We start from the raw sequence: 19908 nt of genomic DNA on the forward strand, positions 1-19908 counted from the left end.
GTATGTCTCTGGACTTTGGGAGGAAGCCAGATTTCTTACACATGTACACAAGGAGAACAAAAAAACAGAAAAGAGGGATTTGAACCATGACCTTTTTGTTGTGAGATGAACATCAGTGCAACTATCAAAGCCATGTAGTGATTCTTGGAGTTTGTTGGAATTAGGATGGAGATGCATTTATTCAAATTAGCCAAATAAAAATGTCCTGTCACACTGTGTTCATGAAGCTGCCAGAGTGTTTTTCTTTCAGCGGTGAAATTCAAGACCTTCAAAGTGGGTCGCTTTTAGAAAAATCCATCAGATCTCCTTACATGAAGCCCGGGCTCATAAATAGTCATTTTATAGCACACGTGTCAAAGTCAAGGCCAGATCCAGCCCTCCAGATTTTTTTATTTTATTGTTAATAGAAGCCCAATTTTATCTTACGCTTTTTTTAACTTGTATAATTTTGACAAAATATATTTTAAGATATAAGGTTTAAGTTGATTTGTTCTGGAATAATATTCTTGGATTTTTATTATAGATAATTATGTTAAAAAGCTACAGTTTCAAAGTTTTAAAAATTAGCATTCTGCTAGCTTTTGGATTATTTTGGCATTTACTAAAATGTTTTTGGCTTTTTTAAAGTTAACTAATATTTTAGCAACATGCCAGCTGTTTTGGCTAATTTAGACTTTTTTCAATTTTTTTAGGCTATTTTGAAGTTTAGCCATTTTTTTCAGCTACATGCTAGCTGTTTTCACTAACTTAAGAATTTGTGTGTTTTTTAGGCTAGCTAATATTTTAGCTGGCTATCAGCTTCAGCGTTTTTAGCTACAAGTTTCAGCTATCAGCAAAGTATCTTCAGCCGCCAAATTCATTTTACTGCATTCACGCTAGCGGGTACTTCTATATATCTAGTTCATAGTTATGGTAAAAAGTTACTGTTTTAAATTTTTAAAATGTAGTTTTAGAGTGTGCAATGAATGCTTATCCTGTTTGGCCCACGACCTAAGGTGTGTTTTGGATTTTGGTCCCTTATGCGATTGAGTTTGATACCCCTGTAAAGTATTCTAAAACCCATAAAAAATATATATATATATTTAAAGCAGGCCTGCGTAAAAATAAACGTTTACATGGAAACGCACGTGCGCATAAGCTCGAAAGGGACGCTGTCTCTTTAAATCCCTCGCAGTGACGTAGTCGTGACGTGTCTCCACGCTCTGGTTTCCTCTTCCTTCCGTTGTCAGTCCGTAAGATTTACTGAGGTTTCATTTACACCGTAAAGAAGCGTGTTTTCCGGAGCGGGGCCACCATGGGCAGTGAGTTTTATTCTGTTACTCGATACTTTTTTATACGGTCACCTGTTTTTTTTATGAGAACAAACTTCAAATGAGCTTTAACTTTGTTTTTCGGAACTTAGCTAGCTGACAGCATCGATGCTAGCAAGTTGCTAGTTTGTGTTATTTGAAATATTGTTGGTAAATGTATTTTTATTGTTGAAGTTTTTGATTATTTGTACTGTTTTAGATGAATTATATGTGGTGAAATTTGTGTAAAAGTTGTGTATCTCGACTTAAAGTCTCGTTAGCCACTCATTCAAAGACACTGACAGTAGTGATGACGACGCATTACACATCCGCCGCTAGCATGGGCTGTTTCAGATGCTGCCGTGTACTCGTTCACTGTACGAGTAAACGGACATTATTATGTGAAATAAACGCCGAAATACGGTGGTATTCGATCCGCTGATTAGCTTAAATGCACATTTTACGTCGAAATTTGCATTCCGCGTGCGCCTCCCCCCCACAATCAGTGCCACGTCCTGCTGAAGGACAGTCCAGTAAAAACTACCGGTCGCTTGTTGTTTGCAGTCAAATTCCTGGAAGTGATCAAGCCGTTCTGTGCGATCCTGCCAGAGATCCAGAAACCGGAGAGAAAGGTTTGACTTTTTAATATTTTCTTCAATTTTATGGAAGAACAATGAAATGTGATTAAGTTAACCCTTTAACACCGGAGTTCCAGTGTTTCTGTTCTCTGATTTACTGTCATTTACTAATTGTTAACACAATCATTCCAGTAGATTTGGAAGGAGAAAAGCGGCGTGAGACGCTTTTCTCCTTCCAAATCTACTGGAATGATTGTGTTAACGATTGAAAAGTTACAGTACGTTAACAATTTTGTGTTTAAGCGTCACCGGTGACGCATCAGGTGTTAAAGGGTTAATCTGTGCAGAGATTTGCCTAAAATTAAACAGCTAAAAATGTGTTTCACCAACAGATCCAGTTCAGAGAAAAAGTATTATGGACTGCCATAACGCTCTTCATCTTCTTAGTGTGCTGTCAGGTATGTATTCAGTCAGTAGCAAAAAAAGGGTTTTATGAAAAGACAATGACAACTTTCAGACACGCTTTCATCTATTTACTGTAATAATTTTATTTTTTAATTATGCACTACTGCAAATAAGTATGTGACAAAAATGTTGAAATTTATTGCAAAACTAGTCAAAAGAACAATATTAATTAAATCACAAATTTGGTATTAAATCAATATTCATTTCCATGTTATCAACTAGGCGACCCCTGAAGGGAAAAGCTGAAAGGAAAAGAAGAAAGAAGATGTTATCAAATAGGGCTGCCAAAAACGATTATTTCAATAGTCGACTAATCACCTTTGACTTTTTCAGATTAGTTGACTAATCGGGCCATACACAAAGTGGATGTAAAACACACATGTCTTAACCATCATTAGCTTTAAACTAACTGAAAACTACACATATAGCATTACCTGCGATAATGCTAGTGCGAATGCTGTAAGCTGAATTTGGCCGCTGAAGATGTTGAAATTGATAGCTAGAAATTTCGACGTTGATAGCTGAAATTTCTAAAGCTGATAACTGAAAAGCTAAAATATTAGATGTCAAATTACCCTAAAAAGCTGGAAAAAAAACCTAAGTTAGCCAAAAGAGCATGTAGCTGAAATATTAGCTAAACTCCAGAAAAGCCTAAAAAAAAAACAAAAAAAAAGCCTAAGTTAGCCAAAGCAGATGACATGGTGTTGAAATATTAGCTAAACTCCAAAATAGCCTAGAAAACTAATACAAAGAAAGCTTAAGTTACCCAAAGCAGCTAGCATGTAGCTGGAATATTAGCTAAAAAACCTTAATAAATGTCAAAATAGTCCAAAAAGCTAGCTTACGCCATTATAACTTTCAACTTTACTACATTCTGACTCCATATAATATAAAGTAACGACTAATTGAATATTAAATTAGTCGTCTAATTGTGGTAGCCCTATTATCAAATAAGAATACAGAAATCTGCTCCTGTAAGGTTTTAGACTTTAGTTGCAGCCAATCAGCTTGCTAAATTCGATCATGTGACCTCTTGTACACAGAGGCTTGTGAACCTACAAATCGTACTCGTTATTTGTTATTGTCTCAGAAAATTTGCTGGAGATTGAGAACAAAACAACAATAATCGACTAGCAGTAAAATAAACGCCTAACTTATTTTTTTTGTGAAACGCAATTTTCGTCCGGAAATTTTCCTAACTTGTACTGGACGGATTGAAAAAAAATCCAGAAGCAGGTTGGAGACAAAATTATGGACTGAAATATCACTAGATGTGCTTGCATGTATGCTAGCACCGATGCAGCCTCCTGCACAGGCAGCTGGTCTGGCAGAAAGTTCTGGTGCCTCGGACAACCAATGAGAGAGTTATGACACTTTGAGCGCTCTAATCTTTGTTTCTGGTCACAAAAATTTGACTGTTTTGCTGTTTATTCAGAAATAAAATCACATCCTACTTATGATCACTTTAAATTCCATAACTTTCTTATTCTTTGAGCTATCTGAATGATCTTTATGCCATCGGAAAGGTCTGATTCAGCCCTCTCCAGTGATCTAAGATCAGAGAAATCCACTGTATTTTAAGATTTAATTTTATTGTCATTTTTACATTTTTTCCCCAGATATTCCATTCTTCTTATATTTAAAAGAAAGGGGAAAAACATGATCACAAACGTGATTTATGAAAGGGACTTTGTAATTATTAAGTATTTAAAGGGCACAGATTCTGTAACAGCAGCGGTCTGACGGATTCCGTACCCCCTCTCCTTTTACATAGATTATGTGGTAAAAGACAAACGGCTCACAAAAACCCCAGAATAAAGTCTGTCGTAATCATCCACCTTCTTCTTACCTTTTTGTGACAAAATATGACTAACAAAACAAATCAACGAAGACTGGGGACACTCATTCTGGAAGGGGGGACGACTTTTGGCACAACACCAGAACTCATGTCAACTGAAAAGGGAATTTGGTTAAAAAAGAGGCATTACAGACAAATGATTCTGTGTTCTGTTCTTCTAGATTCCTCTCTTCGGCATCATGTCGTCGGATTCTGCAGATCCATTTTACTGGATGAGAGTCATCCTGGCCTCAAACAGAGGTATTTGTCAATCAAGATGATTAAAAACTCGTCTGTCGTCTTGCTGATGAGAATCTTATCTACCAGGAACTCTGATGGAGCTGGGTATCTCGCCTATCGTGACCTCTGGCCTGATCATGCAGCTGCTTGCTGGAGCTAAACTCATCGAAGTGGGAGACACCCCAAAAGACAGAGCTCTCTTCAACGGAGCTCAGAAACGTGAGCAGATTCTGATCAGATGGAGCTTCAAACCAGGCTAAATGGGTCTTACATCTCAAATCTTGTGTGTCGTCAGTGTTTGGAATGATCATCACCATCGGCCAGGCGATCGTGTACGTGATGACCGGCATGTACGGAGATCCGTCAGAGATGGGAGCAGGGATCTGCCTGCTCATCATCATTCAGGTCGGAGCAACTTCTAATCAGGGATCTGTGTGGAACTTTATTGGATCGAAGGGAATTCTCAGTCTGGAGAACTGTTATGTCCCACTTGGAGAAGGGAATTACTGTTATTTATGGTGTGATTGCTTAGTAAGCGTTCACAGTATTGATTCTCCTGCTCTTTTCTGTCAATCACACTTTCAGGGATTTCAATAATCATCGTTCAGGACATTACTGCTTAAACTTTGGGTTTTCATAACCTTTGTAGTTTTTGAAATATTGATCAAAATAAGGAAATGAATCAGAAAGTCTTCAAATGTCAACATTTTAAGAAGATCTGAAAAGTTTCTTTACCTGAAATAATGCTAGTGTGAATGCTTTTGGTTGAAAGTAGATGCTGAAGCTTTTTGATGAAAATGGTGACAAAGTTTACTTTAATTGATAAAGGGATTTGCTGAAAATGCAAACACTATTTGCAAAATGTTAAATTTGCGAAAAGACTTAAAATGTCGCTAAAGAACTCTGAAAGAGCGCTGAGGTTGACCAAAATGTCTGAAAAGTTGGAGTACATGCCAAATTTGCAAAAATATTAAGTGCTTAAATATGAGCTAAGCTCCACGTTAGCCAAAAAAGCTAGCTTGTTGCTTAAATATTAGCTAAACTCCAAGATAGCATAAGATTCCTCAGTAAACTAAATCAGTTAAAAACGTTAACCTGTTGCTAAAATAGATGCTAAGCTGTAAATTAGCCTATTAAAAAACCTGTAGATAAATTAGTCAAAAAACGTTAGCATGTTGCTAAAGTATTAGCTAAGCTCCAAATTAGCATAAAAAAACTCAGTAAATGCCAAATTAGCCAGAAAAGCTAACAGATCTCTGAATTACTAGGTCAACTCCAACATTGTCTAAAATTAGACAAAAACGTTATCCTGTAGCTGAAATAGAAGCTAAACCCTAAATTAGCCTAAGAAATCCCAGTATTCAAATTAGCCAAAAACGTTAGCATGTTGCTGAAATATTAAGTAAAGAATACATTTTGAGAATCACTGTTAAAGATTGAAACAAAACCCTTGAATATATTTAAAGAGTTTTTAGGTTTCACGGTTTTTACATGCTAATTTAAAGTTTAGCTTCTATTTTAGCAACATGCTAACGTTTTATGCTAAATTAGTTTACTGAGGAATTTTAGGTTATTTTGAATTTTAGCTTGAATTTATACAATGTTGTAGCTTTTTTGATTAATTTGGCATCTACTCGGGTTTGTTTTTTACGCTAATTTACAGTTTAGCCTCTATTTTAGCAACAGGCTAACATTTATGACTGATTTAGTTTACGGAGGAATTTTAGGCTGATTTGGAGTTTAGCTAGTATTTAAGCAACACTCTTTGCAATCTTTGCAAAATTGGCATGTTTAAGGATTTTTAAGCAGTTTTACTACAAACCTTTCAGAAATTTAGATAAATTTAGAAACTTCAGCACTCTTTTATAGTTCTTTAATGAAATTTCCAGTCTTTTAGCAAATTTAACACTTTGCAAATAGCATTTACAGTAAATCCCTTCAGCAATTAAAGTAAACGACATCACCGTTTTCAGCTAAAAGCTTCAGCATCTTCAGCGGCTACTTTCAACAAAAATCATTCACACTAGCATTACAGCAGGTAATGCAACTGTTCTATTTTACCATGAGTTGTTTTTTAACCAATAACAGTAAATAATATTTTGAGGGTTTCATATAAACCTTAAATATCTGCTGTAACCCGTCTCTCTGCGTGTTCAGCTCTTCGTGGCCGGACTCATCGTGCTGCTGCTGGACGAGCTGCTCCAGAAGGGCTATGGGCTGGGGTCAGGAATCTCTCTCTTCATCGCCACCAACATTTGTGAAACCATCGTCTGGAAGGCTTTCAGTCCCACCACAGTCAATACTGGAAGAGGTGAGCCCCGCAGACGGGATCTGTGCTCTAATTAATGTGCATCTTTCCACAGTTCTGATGTTTGTGGCCTCGAACGTTTCAGGCACCGAGTTTGAGGGCGCCATCATCGCGCTCTTCCACCTGCTGGCCACCAGGACCGACAAAGTGCGAGCTCTGAGGGAAGCCTTCTACAGGCAGAACCTGCCCAACCTCATGAACCTCATCGCCACCATTTTTGTTTTTGCTGTAGTCATATACTTTCAGGTGAGTTGCTGCAGATTTCTTCGTCTGAGACTTATTCATGTTTTCGTAATCCTCTATCTTCCTCTTGCAGGGATTCAGGGTGGATTTACCCATCAAGTCGGCTCGCTACCGCGGCCAATACAACACCTACCCCATCAAGCTGTTCTACACCTCCAACATCCCCATCATCCTGCAGTCCGCTCTGGTTTCTAACCTGTATGTCATCTCTCAGATGCTCTCCACGCGCTTCAGCGGCAATTTTCTGGTGAATCTGCTGGGAACGTGGTCTGTAAGTACACGACATGTCCTTTTGTTGTTGTTTATGGACGGGGGGGGGTCGAGTTCGTCTGACTTTATTATGGACTAAAATGTTTGCAATTCATTGTAACAAAAAACACAAGGTGGAAGATGCTTCGATTTTATTCACAGTTTCATCATGTTAATAGATGATAAACATTTTTTTTGGCTTTTTCTTTAATAAAGTTCGATGGAGTATTAGGGCCAGTTTACAGGAATTTATTTTAAATTATGACAAAAATGTCATAAAATTCTGGTAAAGTCAAAACTGTTAAACTAAAAGAATAAAGTCATATTTATTACTTTAGGAGTCATGGGCTAAATGTATGACTTTTTTTATCGTAAATTTACTAAATTAAAAGTAGTAAAATTACAAGAAAAAAAATCGTAATTTTACGAGATTTAAAGTCGTAAATTTATGACAAAAACAAAAACCTCATAAATTTATATTAAAAGTCTTAAATTAACTAGAAAAAACATCGGACATTTTCGAGATTAAAAGTAGTAAATTTACGAGAAAAAACAGTACATTTACGTGATTTAACATAGTAAATTTACGAGGAAAAGTGTAAATTTACGTGATTTAACATAGTAAATTTACTAAATTTAAGTCTTAAATTTTTGAGAAAAAATGTTAAAATTAGTTAACAAGATTACAAGTACTGGTAGTATGTTTACCAGATTACGTCATTAATTTATGGGAAAAAATCGTAATTTCACTAGATTAAAAGTCGTAATTGTACGAGAAAAAAAAACTCATAAATTTACTAGATTAGAAATTGTAAATTTACTGGAAAAAAAATCATGTAAATTTAAGAGATTAAAAAGTCATAAATTTACGAGAAAACTCTTTATTTTTCCAGATTAAAAGTAGTAATTGTACGAGAAAAAAACTTGTGAATTTACAAGATTAAAGTGAAAAAAGTCTTTTAAAGCCGTACTCACAGATGAAAGACGAGGATCTTGTGAAGCTTTATCACCAGATCTGTGTCAAAATAGAAATTTGGAACATTTTAGCAACTTCAAATCAATTCTTATCGGTGAGTCCGACGTTCTGGTTCTGAGTCGGTAATGTTTAGTTTCATGTGTAAAATAAAGATCTCAGAGACGCACATTCACAGGGAAACCACTTGGTTCTGTCCTCTCAATTCTCTTACCCAGAATCCCATTCCCCTCAGTCATGTCTGTCATGTGCAGAATGACATCATGTGGTTCTGTTGGTATCATGAACAGGAAACGAACAATATCATGTACTTTTACATACGCTGCTACAGATCATCTGTGAGAATACTTCTTCATTTGCAGGACTCCACCTCCGGCGGCCCGGCCCGAGCTTATCCCATCGGCGGGCTCTGTTACTACTTCTCTCCCCCCGAGTCTTTCGGCTCCGTTCTAGAAGATCCCATCCACGCCGTCATCTACATATTCTTCATGCTCGGCTCCTGTGCCTTCTTCTCCAAGACTTGGATTGAAGTGTCTGGATCGTCGGCCAAAGACGTACGTCAGAACTTTGTCATCATTGGTTCTCTGTGCTGCTTCTCCTAAAGCTGTTCTGTGTTCAGGTGGCGAAGCAGCTGAAGGAGCAACAGATGGTGATGAGGGGACACCGAGAAACCTCCATGATCCATGAGCTCAACAGGTACCATCAAACACTATGTCTTTAAATGATAACTTTAAAATCATTTTACGAGAAAAAAGTCACATATTTAGGACTTTAAAAGTCATAGCATAAACTTGGTACTTTTTTCTTATTCATTTACGAGATAAAAGTTGTACAATTTACAACAAAAAACTTGTAAATTTACGAGATTAAATGAGAGACAGAAACTTCTGACCCATAAACTGAAGAGATAGCATGAAAAATTTGATTTTTTTGGATTATAAACTTTAAATCTCATAAATTTAAGAGAAAAAAGTCGTATATTTATTACTTCATAAGTCATAGGCAAAATTTATTACTTTTTTCTCTTACATTTATGAAGTTTAAAGTTTTAAATTTAATAGAAAAAAAACTTAACTTTATGAAATAAAAAGCGGACGATTTACAAGAATAAAAGTCGTAAAATCCTATATTGAAAGTTGTACATTTACAAGAAAAAAACGTGTAAATTTGAGATTAAATGTTGTGAATTTACAAGAAACAAAATCATAAATTTGGGATTAAACATTGTAAGTTTACTAGATGAAAACTTTTAAATTTACGACATTAAAATTTGCAAATTTACAAGATTAAAAAAATGTATTTTTTTCCGAGCACTACTTTTAAATTTACTAGATTAAAAGTTGTAAATTCATGAGATAAAAATCGTAAATTTATAACAATAAAAGTCGTAAAAAACTTGATTAAAAGTAGCAAATTTATGAGAAAAAAACTAATGAATTTGAGATTAAACGTTTTAAAGTTACTTGATTAAAATTCGTAAATTTGAGATTAAATGTCGTAGATTTAGGAGATAAAAAAAGTCATAAAATTCTCAAGGAAATAAAAATGGTAACTTTACAAGATTAAATGAGGAGACACAGAAATATGATTCATGATCTCAACAGAAAGCATTAATAATTCTCCGCCGTTTTCAGCTTGCTACCTCAAAACTTCTGATCCAGTATTTTGATATTTTTAGAGTCTTCCGTTCCACTCCGATCATCTTCTGATCCGTTTTCAAAGTGTTCCCAGTGGTCTTTGATTGTTCATTCTCCTCCAGAGCTGCTAAAGACCGTCCTCTGATTGCAGGTACATCCCCACCGCGGCAGCCTTTGGCGGCCTGTGCATCGGCGGTTTGTCGGTGATGGCGGACTTCCTGGGAGCCATCGGCTCCGGCACCGGCATCCTGCTGGCCGTCACCATCATCTACCAGTACTTTGAAATCTTCGTCAAAGAGCAGAGTGAAGTGGGCAGCTTGGGCGGCATGTTCTTCTAGAGCTGGCCCCGCCCCCTACCTTCTTCTTCAGGCGTCCTTCGTGCTGAGAGCCCCCTGCCTCTCTGACTCTGCAGCTTTAGGAGATTTAAGGAAACTTCAACGCTTGGTTCTGGTGGGATTCTAGAAGTTGCTGAAACTTGATCCCTCCAAACCCTGTTTTGCAACTTTTCCATGCGAGTCCAGATCTCAAGACCAACTTCCTGTGAAATCTTCAGACTGACTGAGGGCTTCAGTATGCGGCCGTACTCCATTTGTAAACCAGTCAACTGCTTGCTGTTTGGACCAGACGCTGACTCGGGTCACCCGTGACTCGTGGAACTGGTCCGGGTCTGAGCAGAACATTCGGGCTCATATTGGGCTCCAGCTTTACAATGAAAGTCTGAGCTGTCATTCATGTAACGTGTTCGTCATTCCCAGGAATCTACAGTATTAATTCTCTGATCTCTTTCACTCGTTACCCACAAACTATTTTTTATGTTTCAAAAGTGTCAGCTGAACTTCTGTTAGACCTTTTTTTTTAAGTTTTCAGTTCAGGCGTCCAATGACTTTTGAATTTGTACGAAGTGTAAAATAAAGAACTTGAAGATGTTCTAATAAATGCATTTCAGAACAAACTTGTTTTAAACATTTTAATGGAAAAAATGTTTGTGGATAATAATCTCAATTAAAAGTATATTTTTGGGGAAAGACTCACCCTTGTATCTTCTATTTATTTTTTAAATCTTAGCATAATAGTGGACAGTCTTTTTTAAATTTATGGTAATAATAGACGGAGTGAAGCAGTAGAGCAGCTCTTGATGTGTTCTTGTTTTTATGTCTGCGCTAACAGCTGAGATTTTAGAGATCACGCCGTCTATAAAGATCTTTATGGATCTTTTTTTTTCATTTGAACTACAGTAATTCTTAAAACTATGCAGGAAAATACAATGTAAAAGAAAATTAGAACTATTTTAGTTTAATTAGAACTTCTTGAGTTCTATCCTTGAAAATCGTGAAAATTGCCATTTCTCTGACTTCGCCACCAGATGGCCGCCAAACCGTAGGTCGTGTGGCCATCCCATAATAATTTCAAATGTTCCAGAGCTTATCCCCGACACGTGCCATGGGCTTTTGTTTGCGTATTTTGAAAAAAAAAATTTTTTTGGCCCCATAAGCAATTTTTGGCCCATTCATTTTTTTTACGAAAACGCTCGCCGTGATGTCATCGTTGGGGCGGGGGTCACGCGCAACATGCCAAAAATTCATTTTTACGTGTGATAAAATTTTGAGGTACTTCTCGTTCATGTGGCGGGGGTGAAATTTTGGCTCAATGTCTCAGAAAGATAGAATGTTAAAGCAAAAACAATATGGTCCTTACAGTCAGTAGACTGCTGCTGCGGGCCATAAAAATTTAAATGCACCCAAAAAGGGGCGGAGCAAAGAGACTTTGGCCCGCCCATTTCAGTCGCTGCATCATAAAATCGAAATTAATTTTTTTCTTCTGCTTCAATTTACCATGATTTGAATAAAAAATACTTAGAAATGTATTTTAAACGCTAAATGTTTTTTTTTAAATATACTGCATAATCAGAAAAACGCTACAAGAACAAGTTAAAAACACCAAAAAGAAGATTTTCGTGGAGTTTTGTGGTGAAGGCAGCTACGCCGTTCTTGTACAGCAGGGGGCGACAGCGCGCGCCGCAGCATCAGCGACACCGATCAGAAACAAAGAAGAAGACTTTGTCCTGCAGCAGCAGCAAGGATAGTTGTGAAACACGATGATGGATCTATGTGTGGATTAATGGACGTGAGCGGCGTTTTCTGCTCGTATCGGTACAGTAGAAGTCATCGATGAACTCCGGCGTGTTGTAGTGAATTCTGAAGAGAATCTGATCGTTCCAGCCTGAAGAAATGAGCTCGGCTAGACAGGAAGGTAAGAAGCTAGCCAACCAGCCGGCCGGTCAACTAACTTTCTTTATGAAACTATCAACTTAAATAGGAAGTTAATGAATAATAATCCTTAATCTGCAGTGAAACAGCTAATATTTAATCATGAATCTGTGGATAAAAGGATCTGAGTGAGCTTACACAACCACTTTAGTTTGTGTTCACTGTAGACTGAGGTGTTTGATAATCATGACTTACCTCGGTTATAATGTGTTTTTAAGGATAATTATTATTATTTTTTCACTATTTTTAGTAAATCAAATCGCCTTGTTTTTTAGGCCGCATGTAGTAACAGTGACTTCCAGGTCCTTGAACTGTCCATCAGATCAGGGTTTATGCTGGAGCTTCATCACTACATCGACCAACATATGTATTTGTTAAAGTGACTAAATGGGTAATAACTTACACATGCTATTCTGATTATTCAAAACTTTTGATTAATTATCAATTTTTATCACTTTGTATTTATTATTCTAAAATGATTTATTTTTAAAATGTCTAATTCTAGAACAAATATGTGTAATACATGAATATAATTAGTTTTAAAAGTATAAATATGATAAACTAGTCCAAATTTTAATGATTTTTTTTTCTTTTTTACCCCAATTTCAGTTTTTATTTGTTGCATTTTATTGTTGTACTGATTCTTCCCTTAAAAAAGAGGTTTTGAATCTCAATGGGGCCCACCCTGGTTAAATAAAGGTTAATAATAATTTTTGAACAAGAAGAATAACAACAACAACAAAAACTAACTAAAAAACAAGCAAACCAAATAAAAAAAAACAACACAAATGCTCCCACAATCTAAGATGTAATAAGAATGTTCAGTTTGAAATGGTTGAAGCTTTTAATGTAAATCGAGTCCTGAACTTGTCTGTATTTTGCATCAGTTCTGAACTGAGCGATGATGTTTACATGAAAGGATGAAGGTGAAGATTTAAAGCTTCTTTCTCATATTATCAGGAAAAAAATATGATTTTTTAATTTAGTTGAATCCCCCAGAACTACAGTGTTTATAAGGAAATATTATTTCACAAGTTTAGCTAATATTTTAGCATTATGCTAGCTGTTATAGCAAAATTAGCATTTTTTTCTAGTATTTTTAGGCCCCTTTGAAGTTTAGCTAATATTTTAGCATTATGCGAGCTGGGTTTTTTTTCAAAATTTGAAATTTTTCTGTTTTTTAGGCTAATTTTGCATTATGCTAACATTTTACCATAATGCTAGCTGTTTTGGCAAAATTAAACATTTTTCCAGTTTTTTAGGCTACTTTAAAGTTAGCTAATACTTTAGCATTATGCTAGCTGTTTTGGCAAAATTAGACTTTTTTTTCCAGTTTTTAGGCTAATTTGGCATTTAGCTAATATTTTAGAGTCATGCTAGGTGTTTCTTTTTTTTATTTTTTGTGGCTAAGTTGGGATTTAGCTGATATCTCAGCAAGCTTTCAGCTTCAGTAATTTCAGTAATCAGCTCTAGCATCCTCAGCAGCCACATTCAGCTTGCAGCATTCACACTAGCATTATCACAGGTAATGTTATATACTGTATCTGTTTCACTTTTTATCCAAGTGGAATTTTTCTCAGTATAATGCAATCCAGACACGTTTGTTTCTGATATTTCCATTTTTTTTTAACATTTAATGATCAACAGGAAAAGACAAAATTATCTTTGTCACCAAAGAAGATCATGAAGCTCCCAGCAATGCTGAGCTGGTAGAAGAAGATCCCAACGACCCGTATGAGGAGCAAGGTATGGAGAAGAGCAACCCCACAACTGAATCCTTCCCTCTTACTGTTAGGAACTCTTTAAAAGTATGAAACTTGTGCTTTCATGGCAGGTCTCATCCTCCCTAGCGGTGAGATCAACTGGAACTGCCCCTGTCTGGGCGGGATGGCCAGCGGTCCCTGCGGGACGGAGTTCAAGGATGCCTTCTCCTGCTTCCACTACAGCAAGGAGGAAATCAAAGGCTCGGACTGCATGGAGCAGTTCACAGCCATGCAGCAGTGCCTGCAGCTCTACCCCGAGCTGTACCCTCAAGAAGACGAAGCAGCATCCAAACAAAGCTCCAAAGACTCTGCTGCTGCTGAGGAGGACGAAGGGCCTTCGGGTTTAAACTCAACACCTGCCCTCGAGCAGGACTCTGATACCTCAAACCCCAACACAGACGGCTCAGCTGGGAGCTAATAGATCCAGTATGTGTGTGTATGTATGTGAGCCTCTAAGCTCAATGTCCACCTTCCAGTTCATACTGTATGGATCAAAAGTTTTTCTTTTTTAAAGTTATTTACTCATACAGACTGAAATCACTGACATAATTACAGCATCCTGACTTATTTGGTTGGATTAAAAAGAAATAATTAAAGCAAGCTTGAAAATAAAGCCAAAAATCTCTGTGAAAAGAGTCATTGAATGAAATTCAATTTAGGTTAAAGTTAGATGTACTTTTCCCGGCTCTTCCTGGAACTTCCAACCAGGTTGTGTTGGAGAAACTTCCAATGAAAGTTCAATCTCAAAGAAATCGGTCCGTTTGTCATTCAAATCCGAATCCTTAAATGTTCACAGAGCAGGAAGGACAGAGCCGGATAAACTATCTGAGTCCACTGCTCAAGTATTAATCTGAATCAGGTCAAAAACAGATCAACAGACCNNNCACACACACATTTGTTTTCCTCAGAGATGCTGATAACGTCAAAGACAAAAATGGGTTCAATATCATTTCTGTTACTTACTTCTGTATTTCTGTTTCCATGTTTGATCTTTTTAAGTGTCCAGGTCAGTTTCTGTCCGTTACACTTGAATTAAAGTTTATTTTTTATGAATCTCACTTTCTGGAGCTGCACTTTTCCTGCAACATCACTGAACTTCAAGTATTTTCCTGAACTGCATTTGACTGAATCGTTTGAGAGTGAAATAAATAATAATCATTTCTAAGAAAACGTGTCGCTGCACTTTGTCAGATGTGTTTGTTTCTAAGATGATCTTGTAAAGTCGATCTGTCCTCATTAGGATTCACTCACCGTACATAAACGATAATAACTTTAAGCCCCTCCAGCCTGGAAGTCATTTGGAGATAACTCGGTTAATTGTAGAATCAAGTGTCTCTTGCTCTGCTCGTCTTCGATCATCAATTTGGTTCATTTGGAGGTTTTTAAAACACCTGAGTGAATACAGTCTGTTTTCTTTAAGACGAGTGAATAATAATGTTGGTCCCATACAAAATAACTTTAATTTTCTGACAGTCAAGTTTGCTTTTATGAAAGAAAATCTTTTAGAAATTAATACGAACTGGAAAAGTTGCATAACCTGTGTTAATGCTAGTGTGAATGCTGTTTGCTGAATGTGGCCCCGGAGTGTGCTGAAGCTGTTTGCTGAAGGATGTTACTAATCGCTGAAGCGATTAGCTAAAAAATGCTAAAGATATTTTCAGAATAATAAAGTTGCTAAAGTACTAGAAGATTACCTGAATAACTTTTAGAAGTGGAAGACTAAAGTAATTTGCTTAAAAATCTGGAAGAATTGTTGGAAATTTAGAGAAAAGCTCTTCAAAACATGACAATTCAGCCAAAATGAAAGAACGTTGATCAAATACTAGATTAACTCAAAATTATCCAAATAAAACCTCCGAAGATGCCAAATTATCCAAAAAGAACTAGCACATTGCTAAATGTTAGCTTTACTAAAAATTAACACAAGAAAATCTCAGTTGATGCCGAATTAGCCAAAATAAAGCTACCACATTGCTAAAATATTAGCTTCAAAATTATCCCAAAACCCTAGAAGATGCCAAATTTGCCAAAAAACGAGCATATTGCTAAAATATTCACTTAACTCCACAGTAACCAAAAGAACATTCAGTTTATGCTAAATTAGCTTAAAAAGCTAACACATTGCTAGAATACTAGCTTAACTCAGAATTAGCCCAACAACATCAGCAGATGCCAAATTAGCCAAAACAAAACTAACACGTTGCTAATATACTATCTTAACTGAGAATTAGCCAAAACAACATCAGTAGAGTCCAAAGTAGCCAAAGGAAGCTAACACATTGCTAGAATACTAGTTTAACTCAGAATTAACCCTCCCCCCAAAAACTCAATTTTTTAGTTTAAAACAAAATATCACATTGCTAAAATATTAGCTAAACACCAGATTAGTCCTTAAAACCCTAATAGATGGCAAATTAGCCAAAAAGCTAGCATATTGCTAAAATGCTAGCTTAACTGAGAATTGACTCAAAAATCCCAGTAAAAGCCAAATTAGCCTTTAAAAAAAAAAAAAAAGCTAACATGTTGCTAAAATACTATCTTAACTTCAAATTAGCCCAAAATTGTGAAAAATGTTTAAATGCGTGAAAGATATGAATACTAAAAAGATAAGCATGAATGTCCTGAACATTCTGAACGTTTTGATACCAGACTTGCATAATGTGTACAAAGTGCACAAAAAATATGAAAACTTTCTTGGAAAATTGCAAAAATTTTAATAATGAGTTAAAGGTGTGAATTCCAAAAGTACACGCATGAATGTCCTGAACCTGCTGAACATTTTGATATTGCAAATGTTTCAAAACATCACAAAGTTTGTAAAGGATTTGAAGTTTTTCCAATTCATTTTCAATGGGGCAAAAGAAAAAGAAAAAAAATAAATAAATAAATAATAAAAAATTGCTCAAAATGTTAAAAAACGTAAAATATTTAGATTTTAAAAATACGTCCATGAATGTCCTGAATGTTATAATAGAAATTCTGCAGAAAATGTCAGAAGTGCTTGCTGTTTTGCAGTTAATTCAGAGACACAGGACAGTTTTGATGAGATTACATCAGATTATAGATTACTTTTGGTTCTTTTCATCTAAATCAGGTCCAGTTTTTGGTCTCAGTTCATAGACAGTTGTCCATAGCTCTCACAAAGTGTCAACATTCACAGAATAACACGTGACGGAGGAGTGGAGAAGATCTGCAGAGCAGGACTCAACCATCTGTTTCAGCAACGCACGAGGACAGAACGGAGATGGCAGGTTGTGAAGTCAAGGGTTTGTGTTCCCAGAGAGGAAAGAGAAACCCTGCACAGATGCCCCAGTGCCCCCCCTGCTGTGCCTCAGTTCTAAAGCCCCCTCCCTCATAGGAGACAGTAGTGAGCAAAAATACAGCAGGACAACAAACTGAACTCAAGATGAGGCTGTTTTAGGGCATTCTTCATGAACAGAGACTGAGATGTAATAATTGTGTAACATTTTGTCATTAAAGTAATGATATGACAGTGGTACCAGGTCACGGGACAGTGGCCTGAACACCAGCAAACCTGAAATCATGGTGGGCGAAACAATCAAAAAAATAAATTAGGCCAAAATCGCCCACAAAATTTCAAAATCCACTAATGCACGTGTCAAAGTCAAGGCCCGGGGGCCGGATCCGGCCCTCCAGATCATTTTATTTTATTGTGAATAATGACCCGATGTTATCTTATGCTCATTTCTAACTTATTTAATTTTGACAAAATATATTTTTATGGAGAGTAAAACATTGAAAGTTATTTAATGTTTAAGTTGATTTATTCTAGAATAATATTCCTGCATTTTTATTATTCATAATTATGTTAAAACGTTATGGTTTTAAGTCTTAAAAATTGTCATTCTGCTAGCTTTTTGGACTGTTTTGGGTTTTAGTAAGATTTTTAGGCTTTTCTGGAGTTTAGCTAACATTTCAGCTACATGCTAGCTGTTTTGGCTAAATTAGGCTTTTCTTTTTAATTTTTAGGCTGTTTTGGAGTTAGGCTAACATTTACATGCTAACTTTTTTGGCTAATTTAGGCTTCTTTTTCTCCGCTTTTTAAAGATATTTTTAAGTTTAGCTAATTTTTCCAGCTACATGCTAGCTGTTTTGGCTAACCTAAGTTTTTTCTTTTTAATTTTTAGGGTAAATTGGCATTTAGCTAATATTTTAGCGGGGTATCAGCTTCAATATTTTTAGCTATCAATTTCAGCATCTACAGCTATCAGCACTAGCATCTTCAGTGTCCAAATTCAGCTTACAGTATTACACTAGCATTATCACAGGTAATGCTATATATCTAGTTACATTTTTTTAGGCTATTTTTGAGTTTAGCTAATATTTCACCTATATGCTAGCTGTTTTAGTTAATTTAGGCTTTATAAAAAAGTTTTTGGCTGTTTTGGAGTTAGGCTAATATTTACACACTAACTGTTTTGGCTACTTTAGGCTTATTTTTCTTCATTTTTTAAAGATATTTTGAAGTTTAGCTGTTGTTTTCAGCTACATGCTAGCTGTTTTGGCTAACTTAAGTTTTTTTTTCTTTTTGTTTTTAGTTTTTTAGGCTAATTTGGCATTTAGCTAATATTTTAGCAGAGTATTAGCTTCAGCATTTTTAGCTATCAATTTCAGCATCTTCAGCGATCAGCACTAGCATTTTTAGCGGCCAAATTCAGCTTACAGCATTCACACTAGCATTACAGAAGGTAATGCTATATATTTATTTCATAACTTTACTAAGATTTTTTAGGCTATTTTGAGGTTTTGCCGTCATCCTCCACGGATCGTTTCAGCATCTGGTCTATTTTGTGCGCAAGCTACATCAATTCTGGCAGGAAGTTACATCAAAAAACGTGAGAAAATCCATTTTATTTTCAAACTATAACCAATAACACAACGATTGACAAATGTAATTATGCTTTTGTATCTAAACTGCCTGTAGAGATGAAAATAACATACAATGACAACAGACAAACTTCTGTGTCTCAACAACAGATAAATTAAAGAAGTGTACGCCTACTAACTACTTGCTTTTTCTTAGCAGAAACTTAGGGTCATATTTTTAATGTATTAACTTACCCATGATGGCAAAACCAAAGAAAAGTTCAGGCAGAAGCGCTTGTGGACTGTAGAGGAAAAATGCGCGTCTGGATAGAGCGGATGCCGCACGAACTCCATTCTGCGCCGCTTTGCGACACTTCCGCGTGAACCTGGCGTAACTCCACCAGAAGCTCCTCAGGGAAAAAATGTTTGTCGGTTTTTAACGGCGTTAGCGTGGCGAGCTCACAAAAGTGACGCCCACCTGTTGCTTGCATACTTCTTACCAAGATAGAGCGAACATTTTATTCAAAAATGTGTTACTTGAAATAAACTACATAACATACAATGTGACTGTATTAGGAATGTGGGCGTGGTTTACAGAAAACCTGTCACAAACGGGGAGACGGCTATATCTAAGTGCAGCAGGTTTATTTGACACAGACAAAAGAACAGGAGTGAAGCACAGCTAAGAGTCCACAAAGCTAAATCAGGGTCAGGCAGATGTCAAACACGAGCGTGAAGGTCAGTGTCCAGGCGAGGGTCGGGGCAGGCGGCAAACGATCAGTCAAATACAAAACAGAATCGATGAGATTGCTCAACGATGCAGACAGAGTGACACAAACAAGACTTCGCACATTGGTCTGACTAAATACTGCTGGGAGTGATTGCTGATGGAATACAGCTGTGGAGCTTCTAGGAGTGACAGCAGGGGCTGATGGGAAGTGTAGTGTGGAGACCCAGGAAGTGCTAGTACTCAGGACAGGACCGATTCATGCCAAATCCTCTGTTGCCAAGGCAATCAAAACATTTTACGGATTTGCAGATTCTTCTAAAATAAAAGACAACTTCAGCATTTACATGAAAACAGAGGGAGAATAGTCAGAACAGATCAATAAATGCAATGATTACAATTCCAGTTCTGTGACACCCTACATTAATGTTTACCTATTAGACAAAGTGTCTTGGGACAGCGGCCGGCGTCAGTGTTTGTCCACAGAGACATGTGCCACTGTAAA

General features: G+C 36.5%; 2 protein-coding genes across 2 annotated transcripts; both read left to right on the plus strand.

The window, feature by feature from the left end:
- The first annotated feature begins 1156 nt into the window (after nucleotides 1-1156).
- LOC112145438 (SEC61 translocon subunit alpha 1) lies at nucleotides 1157-10850 on the plus strand. The gene is made up of 12 exons (XM_024270666.2): nucleotides 1157-1301; nucleotides 1854-1921; nucleotides 2260-2325; nucleotides 4352-4430; nucleotides 4497-4628; nucleotides 4705-4814; nucleotides 6567-6720; nucleotides 6803-6963; nucleotides 7034-7231; nucleotides 8545-8736; nucleotides 8802-8878; nucleotides 9971-10850. Exons 1-12 carry the CDS (start codon nucleotides 1295-1297, stop codon nucleotides 10155-10157), a joined length of 1431 nt encoding a protein of 476 aa, XP_024126434.1. The 5' UTR covers nucleotides 1157-1294; the 3' UTR covers nucleotides 10158-10850.
- A 957-nt stretch (nucleotides 10851-11807) lies between these two features.
- On the plus strand, nucleotides 11808-15019 carry LOC112144516 (mitochondrial intermembrane space import and assembly protein 40-B). The gene is made up of 3 exons (XM_024269062.2): nucleotides 11808-12069; nucleotides 13734-13832; nucleotides 13921-15019. The coding sequence occupies exons 1-3, from the start codon at nucleotides 12048-12050 to the stop codon at nucleotides 14265-14267; spliced, it is 468 nt and encodes a 155-aa protein (XP_024124830.1). The 5' UTR covers nucleotides 11808-12047; the 3' UTR covers nucleotides 14268-15019.
- Nucleotides 15020-19908: the final 4889 nt, after the last annotated feature.

Source organism: Oryzias melastigma, linkage group LG5, assembly GCF_002922805.2.
Source record: "Oryzias melastigma strain HK-1 linkage group LG5, ASM292280v2, whole genome shotgun sequence".
Classification (NCBI taxonomy): Eukaryota; Metazoa; Chordata; class Actinopteri; order Beloniformes; family Adrianichthyidae; genus Oryzias; species Oryzias melastigma.